The sequence below is a fragment of the Scaptodrosophila lebanonensis genome, unplaced genomic scaffold, assembly GCF_003285725.1.
Source record: "Scaptodrosophila lebanonensis strain 11010-0011.00,11010-0021.00 unplaced genomic scaffold, SlebRS2 tig00000024-arrow-pilon, whole genome shotgun sequence".
In the NCBI taxonomy this organism is placed as follows: Eukaryota; Metazoa; Arthropoda; class Insecta; order Diptera; family Drosophilidae; genus Scaptodrosophila; species Scaptodrosophila lebanonensis.
In genome coordinates this window covers 18,588,704-18,601,309 of record NW_022060538.1, presented here as the reverse complement: position 1 = coordinate 18,601,309, position 12,606 = coordinate 18,588,704, and the positions used below count along the sequence as shown (strand labels likewise).

General features: G+C 39.0%; 2 protein-coding genes across 2 annotated transcripts; one reads left to right on the top strand and one right to left on the bottom strand.

Annotated features, from left to right (window-relative positions):
• The first annotated feature begins 670 nt into the window (after positions 1 to 670).
• On the top strand, positions 671 to 2,959 carry LOC115620968. The gene is made up of 2 exons (XM_030514488.1): positions 671 to 1,165; positions 1,649 to 2,959. Exons 1-2 carry the CDS (start codon positions 671 to 673, stop codon positions 2,957 to 2,959), a joined length of 1,806 nt encoding a protein of 601 aa, XP_030370348.1.
• A 3,695-nt stretch (positions 2,960 to 6,654) lies between these two features.
• Positions 6,655 to 11,989, bottom strand: LOC115621663 (uncharacterized transmembrane protein DDB_G0289901). Its single transcript, XM_030515371.1, has 4 exons — positions 11,573 to 11,989; positions 9,109 to 10,251; positions 7,541 to 7,662; positions 6,655 to 7,453 (listed from the first exon to the last, which is right to left on the bottom strand). Exons 1-4 carry the CDS (start codon positions 11,945 to 11,947, stop codon positions 6,655 to 6,657), a joined length of 2,439 nt encoding a protein of 812 aa, XP_030371231.1. The 5' UTR covers positions 11,948 to 11,989.
• Positions 11,990 to 12,606: the final 617 nt, after the last annotated feature.

Genomic DNA, 12,606 nt, shown 5'->3' with positions numbered 1-12,606 from the left:
GTTGAGAATATGTACTTAGAAAAAGTATTTAGGGAAGGTATTTAGATAAGGTGCTTCGAAGATACCTATAAAAGAAAAAAGACTTTTAGGGAGACTTTTCAATTCCATAATCCTGTTAAAATAAATGTAATAAATGCCCGAAAGTCCGCCCCAATCCACAAATAAAGGGACATAACAAATCACATATTTGCATATAATTTTTAAACAGATTGTTTCTAATTACAGGTCTTACAAAATACTGGCCGGGATAATTAAATTGCCAAATCGCCAATGTCGAACCATTTCAAATAATAATAATACAAATTGTTTATTAAAAATTAGCTGCAAACTTTTTTCTACTATATTTCCCAAGAATGTTTCAAAATGCTTTGGTTGAGTCACTTAATTCTTATTGATAATTATGATGGTAATACGTTGTTCTGAAATCCATCAAATAGGTGTATAATTTGTTGTCTGTTACTTGTCTGTCGGAAATAAGACAGTCGTGTACAATGTCCTTCCTGTTCGTTAAAGAATGTTCGAATTAATTAACGAATGCGATTTGCGTGTAGTCTCTAGGGCTAACATGCTCATTCATTATTATTATTCCTATACAAGTAGTTCTTATTCAGTTATTATACCCGTATAAGCTGCTTTTAAGCATTCATTATTTGGCTCTCTGCCCGGCGTCATGAATTTAGTTCGCTTCCTTGTCCTCTCAGTGAGTGTTATAAGTCCAAGTCTTGGCCTAGAGAACTTCACAGTTATTCAATTCCTGCGAGATATAAGATATCAGCAGCACTTTGGTTATCTGATGCTCTTGAAGAATATGAATGCAACCATATCGACTAACTTCACAAGGATGGAGGACAATAGCCATTTTGTAAAAGACATAATGGATCAGATAGGAGTGCCTCTCATACAGCTTAATGAACGGGTCAGCTTTTACTTGAAAAATAATCATCGTACCGACCTCTTGACAATGGTTTACTTGTCAAGCATGAACTTGATGGATCATGATGGACTGTTGAAAGCCCTGGTTGGAGACCTACGTCACATGACCAGCTCACGCGTTCTGTTCCTAGTGGAACTGGAGAAGGAGGATTATATGTTTCTCTTTAAGTTATTTGAGTTGTGCTGGAGACAACAACTATTGAATGTGGTGGCAATGTTTGCGGATCATCAGGTAAGGCAGAGTCAATATTAGTACCAAGGCTTGTTCTATAAAAATATACACATATTTTCCGATAAGCTTTGGCTTGCTTGGGAATAAGTGAAGCTATCAAAAAATTATTTGAATTAAAATTGCAAAGTGCAGAAGCAACATCTTTGTGCTTTCAATACCTCATTTGTTTCATAATTCTATTTCGTTTTTCATTTTGATATTTTTCACATCAATAGGCGATATTTTCTCTAAAGCAATACTTAGAGTATATTAAATAATTTCGTCACAAGTTTTTCTCTTGAGTTTGTAAAACGTTTAAAGCTCATTACCTTGTCAGGTATTGAAGAACACCAATAGGAAGATCAAAAATACATAAATCTTCAAAAATCTATTAAGTTACTAACTTAAATAATCTTATAATAATTAATAAAAGATAAATTTCATAATTTATCATTCTTAAAGCTGGCATTGGAATGTAATACTATTAAACACCTTCATTTGCAGGCTACAGGAACATTTTACAGCTACACCCACTTCCCAGCCTTTAGGTTGGAGCAGCGGTTGTATAATCCGAATGAGACGATATTTCCAGATCGCCTTCGCAATATGCACGGCTACAGACTACCTGTCATAATTGGTGGCACAGTTCCGCGTATTATTGCCTATTACAACAAGAAGGGACGCATCGTTTTCAAGGGAACTGTCGGGCACTTCATGAACGCTTTCCAGCAGAAATATAATTGCACGTTTGTGGAGCCATTGCCCGTTAAGCCCGGCGCTCCATCTACCGATCTTACAAAGGCGGTGCTCAATGGCACGGTAGATATATCAATGGGCATCACATACCCCACCATACCCTTCTACGGCTTCACTTATCCATATGAAATTTTAAACTGGTGTCTGATGCTGCCCGTGGAGCCCAATATTCCCGCGGCCCAATATTACATCAATGTTTTCGAGTTGGATGCATTTTTGCTGACGGTGGGAACTATGGTTGTGATATCCACGGTGTTATCGGCTACTTTACTATTCTTCGGATATGGAGTTCACATCTACGAGTTTTTTCTACACGACAGCTGTCTGCGTGGAGCCTTGGGGCAGTCCTTCTCCGAGGTCTTCCACCCACCGACCCTGGTGCGTGGCATTTACATTCAGATTTGTGTGCTGGGAATTTTACTCACCGTTTGGTTCAACTCGTACTTCTCGGCTTATGTTACCAGCATGCCGAAGACGGCGCCATATCGCACCTTTGACGATGTCCTCGAATCGAATTTGAAAGTGGTGGCTTGGAAACCGGAGTACGATGAGTTACTCGGTCGATTGGTCGAGTTCCGAAAGTACAAGCCCATGTTTAAGGTGGAGTCCAATTTTAGTCGCTATATAAGTGATCGGGACTCATTCAATACAAAGTACGGCTACATGATGACCTCGTCCAAATGGATCGTAGTTACGGAACAACAAAAGATATTCACCAGCGTGCTGTTTCGCATGCGTGATGACTTTTGTTTCTTTAACACGGTCCCACTAGGGTTTCCCGTGCACGAGAACTCCATTTACATGGAGCCCATAAACACGGTGATATTGGAAATGTCAGCACACGGCTTGCACACCTACGCATTGAGAATGGGATTTACGGAGCAAATTGAGGCCGGTCAGTTAAGCCTGAAGGATTTGAGCCCAAGGCGTGAGTATCGAGCCATGCAGGTGGAAGACCTGGTGTATATTTGGTACGGGTTTGCATTCATGGTGTTGCTGTCTGGCTTAGTATTATTGCTGGAAATACTGTGGCAACGGCTTGGCGGCAAGAATAAATAGATTATAATACAAATTTGGGAATGATGGGTATTAAGATTAAAAAGATTTAAAAAGTTTTTTTTAGGCTTTAGTTGTACTTGAATTTTGTTAATTTGTTGTTTAAAAGTCGCATTCTTTTGGTATAACCAAATTGCAGCAGTTTAGTAGCTAACTTAATTTCTTTTAAACTATTTTTTTAAGTGCACTCTACAATATATTGTAGCGTGAAATATAGGTGTGCAAAGCAACAGGGACCGGAATTACTATTTCACGGAAGTGCTTCGACGCTCGACATAGACGGGCCCTCTTCTGGAGAATGAAGAGCAGTAGCGACTAAAATAAAAATGTCGTTAGGCTTTGCTTTATCTAAATGCACTTTATTAGACTTCAATGGCGATTAGAACAGGCGGATAGCACAAAGATTTAACGATTTAATTAGACATGCATGTGATAGAGGAAGCGACTGCTTAAAGTTGTTTGCGGTTGAAACCTTTAAGTTGGGGCTGCCTGTATTTTTTAAGAACAACTGTTTGGTGTTGGAGCTTAGTAGGTGTTTCGATAGAATTAAATTTGTCCAGAAACAAATAGTTCAATAGTTTATCTTGGAGATGAGATAGTTTTTATTTACTGCAATTTGCTTTTGAGAAACTTGTAGGCATAAATGCCTTGTGGGAAAGACGCATGTACTTGTATCATTCGAATTGTTGAGTACTCGTAATACGAGAAGTTGTGCAAATATTTGGGCGCCACTCAAGCACAAGGTTCAACATTAAAAGCAATTAAGACGTGTGCTTGTAGCAAAGCAAAGACTGCATTGGTGGGGTCTGGCAGATCCTCTTGGTCTTGGGGCACTGGCAGCACGGAATTGCCAAACGACAGCCACCTGTGCCATCCGTGCCTGCGGCTGCTGCGAGTGCGCTCCGCAACTGGCGCCTCTTGAAATTCCCTAATCGACATGTTTCGATCTCAAATGACTTGAAACGGTGCTTGTGTGGCTGAAGAGCAGGCCAGGAGGACAGGCAGGCGGGCAGGCAGACGGGCAAGACTTGATTTGGCCAAGATACTTGAAGTGAAAAATTTTCTCTAATCTGTGGAGATGCGTGCTGTTTGTCTTATACTCTTCCCCCTCCCTCCCCGCCAAATGAGCTGCTGTTAATGTTACAAAGAGCAAGCCCCAGGCGTCTATCAAACTCCCAGTCTCCAGGCTTCGCACTTCTGTACTCTTTCTGTACCGGGATTGACAGACAAGAGCCGCCTGTGTGTTGTACTCCGAGCTTGTTGACATGCGCTTTGAAGTGATCTTTCCTTTAAAGGAGAAAACATTTTATATGCAGTCGCCGCGCTGCTGATCCAAGGAAGTCCCCGCTGAAATAATTAACTCAAAGCCGGCAGCAGGCTTCACTGCCTCAGTGAAATCTCCATACACATTTAAATTGTCAATAAAACGTTTTATTTTAATGTTTGCAATACTAAAGAAAATCTAAGTTAAAACTTACAAGATATTGATAGCTCTTTTGTGTATATAATATTTGTGATGTGTGTGTCTGTGTCTGTCGGTGTCTGTGGGTGTCTGTGGGTGTGTGTGTGCATAAATAATAACTAACAAACATTAACTATGAATTTTACTTGCTTGTGCTTTTTAAGTATAAACAAAGGCTTAAGTAGTACATGTTTTATTTACATAAACTAAAGTCAATAAATTAGAAAATATTGCATACAAATTACAAAGAGTTATAACAAATCATAACATTACAGTAACGTAACCCAAACACCAGTAAAATTGTATTTGATTTTATTAAAACTATCACAAAATAATTGGCAGTTTAATTAACTAATTTAGTTAGTAGACAACTTAGACAACTTAAGCTTATTTGCATGTTCGGATGCCTTTAATTTGTTGCAAAGTTATTTGAAAAATGTTGTAGTTTTTCCATATGGTTCATACATATATATTATGAATGTACAAGTATATATATACTATACATATACCTGTATATACGTTTAATTAAACAATTTAATGGCAAGTGCAATGTGTTGCTGCTAAAAACAATTTCTATTTAAGATATACATATTTTTGCATTTTTGTGAAGATTCTTTTACGGCCATTTTGAACTCTTCCCCGAACTATCTAAAGGTCTATATCTGTTGAATTAATCAGTGGTCTAATTTAGTAAAATGTTAAACATATCTCTATATGATTTTTCTAAACATTTAATAATTTGTTTCGTGCTATTGTGTAGTTTGTGGAAAAATTATAGAAAGTCAAAATGGTTTTAAAATTCGATAATAAAAAGTATGCTTATTAATCTAACTTTAAGGAATAGTGGAAGAACCTGAATGTGGAAACTAAACGGTTTCTTTTTTGAGTTGGCAACATCGTAAACGTAACGTGTGTATGATGTCTGTTCCATTCAAAGAAGGAATGCATGAATGAAACAAAACAGTTTCTGTGCGAGCTGGCAACAGTGTAAACGCAACGCGTGTACGTCACACTCGTCGGATGATGTCTGTTCCATTCTAAGAAGGAATAAATTAATGAAACAAAGCAGTTTCTGTGGAAGCTGGCAGCAGCGCATAGTCAAGTCCATTCCTGCATTGCTTTAAAACAATATTTACATGTAAACTACTCGCTCTTGTAGAAAGAATCTTCTTGAAGTATTTAATTATTATTATTTGTTTTTTAAATGACCACATTTTTGTTCCACCTCATATTAATTTGGGGAAGTGTTCAATATCTTCGATTAGACCGAAGCGTCTGGCCTCAAAATGTTTGCTTTTCTTTCAACTTCTATGTACACAAAATAATTCTTTTAATATGGACAAAATTTAGGAAAAAGGCATATAGTTTAGTATTTCGCAGTATTTTGTTCTGTTCTAAGTGGAAAGTAATTAATGAGCTGATAGAGTGTTTGTTGTTGATTGTTTGTGGTTGTTATGGAAGGAAGCGTTTGGCCTCATTGTGATATCACCATGCGTTAATTTGCTTATTAGCTTCGTTTTATTATTAACAATAGTACGTAATATATGTATGTAGTAAAATATTTAAATTTGTTTAAAATTTGGCACATTTAAAATTAATTTGTGTGTAAAACGATTAAAAATTAAATGTAGGCAGAGAATTTGAGTATTTTATATGGAAGTATATGCGTGTGTGTGTGTGTTTGTGTTTTTATGTTGATTTCATAGGAATTGAATATAGAAAGCTGAAATAGGAATTCTTCAATGTCGTAAATTCGAGAGAGCTGAAAGCTCTAGCAAAGCTCGTTATTATTTTTGAGTTCTGCTCAGAGTATTCGAGTATTGTGTAGTACATAATGGTAGTTGTTGTTGTTGTTGGTTTTTGTGTGAATAAGGAACAAGAAATAGTTGGGAAGTTTCTAAAAACTAGCTGAGCTGAACATCTAACTGAAATATGGAGAACTGGCGAGATGGCTGAAAACTTTGTGTGGATTAAACAAGTTGTTCCAAAAGCTCCCGAAAGTCCGGAAATATATCTAGATACTATCTAGATCATTGTTGTTCTTTAATTTAAATTATTTAACTTTAACTTTTTGAATCACTTTTGATGTTGTTTTTAATAGTTTTGGACTAAAATTATTGTGACGAAATGTTGAAAACTTATTTGAAACTAAACCTTGATATTCTTTCAGCTACATTTTTGAAAATTTCCCTAGTTTGTTGGTTTGTGGGACAAATTGGACCCAGAGTTATTCGTTTTACCGATTGGTGAGCAGGCCATTAGCAGGTGGCAGCACTCCAGTGTGAGCCGCATTCGGGCTATTGAGTACGACGCCAGAACTCATCACACCTCCCAGATTGGGAATCGATGTGGCAACGCTGCTGAGCTGCCGCTGCTGTTGCGCTGTCGTAGTGTTGTTGCTGTTGTTGTTGCTGTTGGCGGCAGCACTCGATCGCTGATGCTTGGAGCCGCTGCCTTTGATCAGGCTACCATTATTCTTCTGCGTCATATGCGTCTGATAGTGCTTGGCCAGATGGGCTTTCTGGCGAAAGCTTTTGCCGCACAGGGAGCAGGCGAAGGGTTTCTCGCCCGTATGCGTCCGTATGTGGACATTGACGGAGTACTTATCCTTGAAGCCCTTGGAGCAAATGGAACAGTAGTGCAGGGAGCGTTCCTTGCGCTGTCCACTGCTGGCTCCACCGCCACTTACAGTGCCACCCCCTCCTCCTCCTCCTCCACCACCCGTGCCATTGCAGTTGGCGGGAGGACTGTTGCTGCTGCTGCTGGCGCTGCCGCTGCTGCCTCCGCTGGAGCTGTTCGAGGTGCTGCCCATCACCACGCCCAGCACTGTGCCCGCATTGTTGTTGTGATTAAGCACATGGGGATTATTGTTGTTGTTATTGTTGCCACTGCTGTTGCTGCTGCTGGTGCGTTTGTATTGCTTTTTGGGTTTGCTCACTCCGGTCAGGCGTCCAACTGCGCCCGCACCCGTTGTGGCCGCGGATGTTGTCGTCGCCGTGGACGTGGAGACCTCTGGCTTCAGTGGTTGCGGTGGCGGCACCACTGTCGCCGTTGTTGATTGCATGTGTAAAGCTTGACTGACCGGCTGACCCGTCGGCGTGCCCGCTGGCGAGTGCAGCTGTTGCAGTTGATTGGCTGAGCTGGCTGTGGCGCTGGGCGAGATTTGCATTAGCACATCATTCGAGCCACCTCCGCCTCCAAAGTCTCCTGAAGTGGGCGTGCCAGCATTGCAAAATTGTTGCACCTAAAAAAAAGGATTGGAATTTATATAACTATTATCAAACCTTTAAAGTTCCTTCTTACAGCTTCAAATATATTAGGTGACTATGCATCTATCTTTCCATATCTCTATTTGAATATCTATTCATCTAAGATATTTTATTTTTAAAGGTGACAAAATCTTGCCTATATCTATTTTAAACGCTACTTATTTTCAAAGGCTTGGAAATTATATTCCATTGTTGGCTTGGATTAGCCGGCTGGGGTTTTAAGTCTGTTTTCTGGAAATTTTCGAAAGTATTTCAATTTATTTTTTTTATGCAGACAAACAAGATTTCATAGATTCCAATAGAAATGATTTCAAATAAAGGATAACGCAGTGGGGAATCCTCCCTTACATCTTTAGAAAAAAATTTCAATTAAAAGCACTATTTTGTCTTTAAATGGAACTGTGTTGGATTTGTAGAAGTTTTTCTGTCGATCGTATGAACAAGTTATTATTTATAAGGTACCGTGTATTATTTAACTAAAATTTGTTAAACCCCCTTTGGAAAAAACTGCATACGCCCTTGGTTTCAAATTTGTTCGGTATTTGACCAAAACGTTCCCCAAATGTGGTACAAAGCGAAAAGTGAACATGGATTTAGCATTTTTTAGGGCCAAAACGTTTCTAAAATATGGTAAAAATTTAAATAAAACATGGATTTAGTATTTTTAGGACCGAAGATCAACACGTTTCTACAATGTGGTAGAAAGTGAAAAGTGAACATGGATTTAGTATTTTTAGAAGCAAAATGGTCATAAAGCGTGGTAGAAAGAGAAAAGTAAACATGGATTTAGTATTTTCAGGACCACAGCGGTCCTAAAATGTTGTAAAAATTTAAAAGTGAACATGGATTTAGTATTTTTAGGACCGAAGATCAACACGTTTATAAAGTGAAAAGTGAACTTGGACTTAGTATTTTTAGGACCAAAACGTTTCTAAAATGTGGTAAAAATTTAAAAGTGAACATGGATTTAGTATTTTTAGGAACGAAGATCAACACGTTTCTAAACATGGATAAAGTTTTTTTTAGGACCAAAGGGGTCCTAAAATGTGGTAAAAATCTAAACGTGACTTAGTGTTTTTTAAAGATCAACATGTTGCTAAAATAACACGTATTTAGTATTTTTTTTAGTGATAAATGAGCGGTACCATTTACTAGTAAGTTGAGCGATTCTTAATGGTCTGTTGGTTTGGCAACTAGACAGAGACTGTCGGGGATTTCTATCGAATATAGCCTGTGGAAATGAAAACAAATGTTCAGCTCTAGAACATTTTGTTATACCTATTTGATATTTTTAGTTTATCCCACATATTGCAGAGTTACAAGTTCACAAGAATCCAAAAAAATTATAATTAAAAAAATTAAAATATCAAATAACTTTATAAATACGAATTGTTTTAGATTGTGGAAGTAAATGTACATACCTCGTTCGCAATGCGCTTTATTTTCTCGAAATCATCGCTAAAAGCATTCTCCAGCGACAGGAACATATCATCGACAATGATGCTGGGCATGCCGCCGCCGCCACCTCCATTGCCATTGTGCTGTGCATGGCCAGATGCACTGGAAGCACTCGTGCCCAACAAATGGGCACCGGCATGATTGAGCGATTGCGCATCCTCGAACATTTGGGCGGAGCTGAGCGTAGAGTCAGCAAATCCCAAGGCATCGGCAGCATCGGGTGTGAAGAGCAGACGTCTCATATCCTCATCTTTGACCGACGGCGATCCGGGCATCATGGCAATGCCATTTTGCATGTGCAGTCCTTTCGTGTAGCCCTTGCCTTGGAGCGCACTGCGCAGCAAGGACTCGGCCGAATTCTGTTCCGCATTGTGATCGGCCATGTGCCAGTCGTTGTTGTTGTTCTGGAACTGCGCCAGCTGCTGGCCGAGATCCGCCACACCACTGTTCCCGCTGCCTGCTATGGAAATGGCCGTGACCAATGAGGGTAACGTCTGTCCATGCTGGGAACTGTGGGCAAGACTGCTCAGGCCATTGGCATCGCTGCCGGGGCCGCCACCATTGACAATAACGTCTTTGGTGCCGTCTGTGAATCCGCTATCATCGTAGGGATACTCGGATTTGATGTAGCCCGGAAAACTGCCCAGCAGGCTGTCGAGATCAAGTGCGCTTGGCAGCTGCTCGGCCTCGGCCCGCTTCAGCCATGGCTCGCTGCCATTTAATACTGTTAGTGTGTAGATCTGGCCGTCTGTGTTATCAATGTTGCTAATGGTGTCGCCACTGGGAGCACCGCCACCGCCGCCACCACCTCCACCGCCACTGCCGTTACCACCTGCAACGCTGGCTGAAGATGAGGCGCCCGCTGGGCTGTTAATGTTGCTGGGCTGGTGGTGCGCGGTCTGCTGATGCTGTTGTTGTTGTTGCTGGTGCTGCGGGTGTGTGCCGAGGGGCGATGTAGGACTGGGATGGTTGGCATTGCTGCCATTACGTCCATTGCTGGACGAGGCACTGGCCGTCACTGGTTGCTGCTGCCAGCAGTAGCGATCCAGATCTTCAAATATAGAGCTGGAGTCTAGCCGACTGCCGTCCTTGTCGCTGTGCCAGAACTGCGGATAGAAAAGATAGAAACAGGAAACAATTGTTGTTAGTACACTGATAAAAAAGACAGATTTTTTATTTAATTATAGTTAACAAAGATCTGCAAACTTTGCACAAAAAATGAGCAATATAAATGTAAAAAAATTAATAATAAGAAATTAAAAAAAAAAAACAACTTATAAATATACAAAAGAATTCAATATATTAAATAGTAGAGCTTCAAAATAAAATTCAAACATGTGGAACAAGTAGTAGAGTAAAATAGGATTAGAGATTATCAGAATCAAGTTGCAAGTATATTAATGATGAGAAAGTCTTAATGGAGTGTTCGAATGTTGTGTGAACAAAGATTGGAATTACTTGTAGAACACAACACGCGTAAGGGTTAATGTGAAGCGAAGTTAGATCTACAAATAGGCAATCGAAGGGTACGAAATGCACGAGTAAATCTTAAGGGAACTGCCAAGTCTACAGGGCTAAGAAGGAAAGGGGAATCTACACTGATAAAAAAAGCACGGAAATTTCAATATTTAAACATAGATTTAATTATTTTTACCATCGATTTTTCACCATCGTGTGTTTTAGTAAATATGAAGTGTGCACGCCTCAATTTCAAATTTAATATTAAAATATCAAATATAAAGTTTGACGATATTAAATCACAAGTGATGATGTGGAGACGTGGGTTTGATTCACGCCAAAGGTTTATTTTTTATAATTATAAAATATTTTTGCCACTTTTTTGTCTACTCTAATGGTTTTTTCCTAACTCTTTTCAATATTGACATTTCCATGATGCATATTTTATTTATATATATTTTTTTTTTTTTTTATAGAACAATTTTTAGCGGAAAGTAATTTTAAAAATCTATTTGTTATTATGAACTAATTTTCTCGATGTTATTTATGCCCTTTAATACGGATATAAAGTTCAGAAAAATATTATAATTTTCTATGGAATATTTAACTAAACATTTTACTATTTGTTTTTTGAAATGTGTGCATATTAATATTTAATATGGTTCAACATTAAACTGAATATGAAACACTTTAATAACGAAGTTTTACATTTTGTGTTGAATATTATTCATATTAAAATCCCTAATTAAAAATATATAAAATATGTTTTTAGTAAAATTTACGATATTTATATTTGATTTGAATATGAAATAGTAGAACATTAAATTTAATATGAAAATATTCATCTGTACTATGCAACTTTTTTATCAGTGTAAGGCATATGGGAAATACAAATAGTTCGCAGGCAAAGATCGATTCTGTTCTTCAGATCATCTTCAAGTCTCTTTAAACTCCATTTGATTGGCTTACCTCATAGCCCTGTAAAGTGGGATCTCCGCCATTGTTGTTGTGGCCATTGCGACCACTCCCAGCCCCTCCATTGCCTCCGCCATCGTGCGTCATGCTGCTGGCATTGGCGCGTGTGCCGCATAGTTGTTGCTGGCTTTGTGACGTCTGCTGGTGCATGGAGTTGTGACTGTGCTGCGCTGGCTGTTGCTGCTGATGTGTGTGGTGGTGTAGACTGACGCCGACGCCGACATCGACGCCGACGCCCACACCAATACCTATACCCATGTCGGGAGCTGTGACAAAATCGAAGAAATCTGTTTTCGAGAGATCCTCCGCACGAAAGGATTCACTTATATCCATGCCAGCCGATGTGGACATATCCTCAGTGCCGATCATTTGTTGAGAGCTGCGCCTCAGTTGGCGTTTCAATTCGTTGGTTTATTCGCTGCTCTGAGAGCTGTAAAGAAACAAATAACCTCTAATTAGATTGTGTTTAGTTTACTAATGAGGTAATCATTTGTGAAGATATTTAAGCGGTTCTGATCAATTATCGTGATTGATCACAAAGCAATCTTCTAACCACTTTGTACTTGATTGATTATAATTCATTCTCGAAGAACAAGTCCAAGTTCATTATAGAAAGATAATACTCGCGTTCTTTACTAACCAGAACGAAAAGAGCAGTAATGGTTCAGAAACTTAGTTCAGCAACTGAATTCATTCGTTCCGTTTCAATTAGATTTTATGCTTTACATGAGTGTGTAAGGCCTTTAAGAACTTAAGAACCCCTACATTAGAATAACGCATTGTTGTTTAACCCGACTTTGCATCTAATACGAATCTAATATGCGCAAGCAACAGACGCTATCCCTGATCATTGCTTTATCTCGAGATCAATTAAATCGTACATCACCTAAATTAAATGATCCAATTAATATTGCCTTGTTGTCACCTGCAGTAACATGATGTTTTGAGGATGATTTTGAACAGCATTCTGTTCAGGAATATAATTGGCAAGTATGTGGACTAAATGAAATTGTCAGAATGGCAGCCGA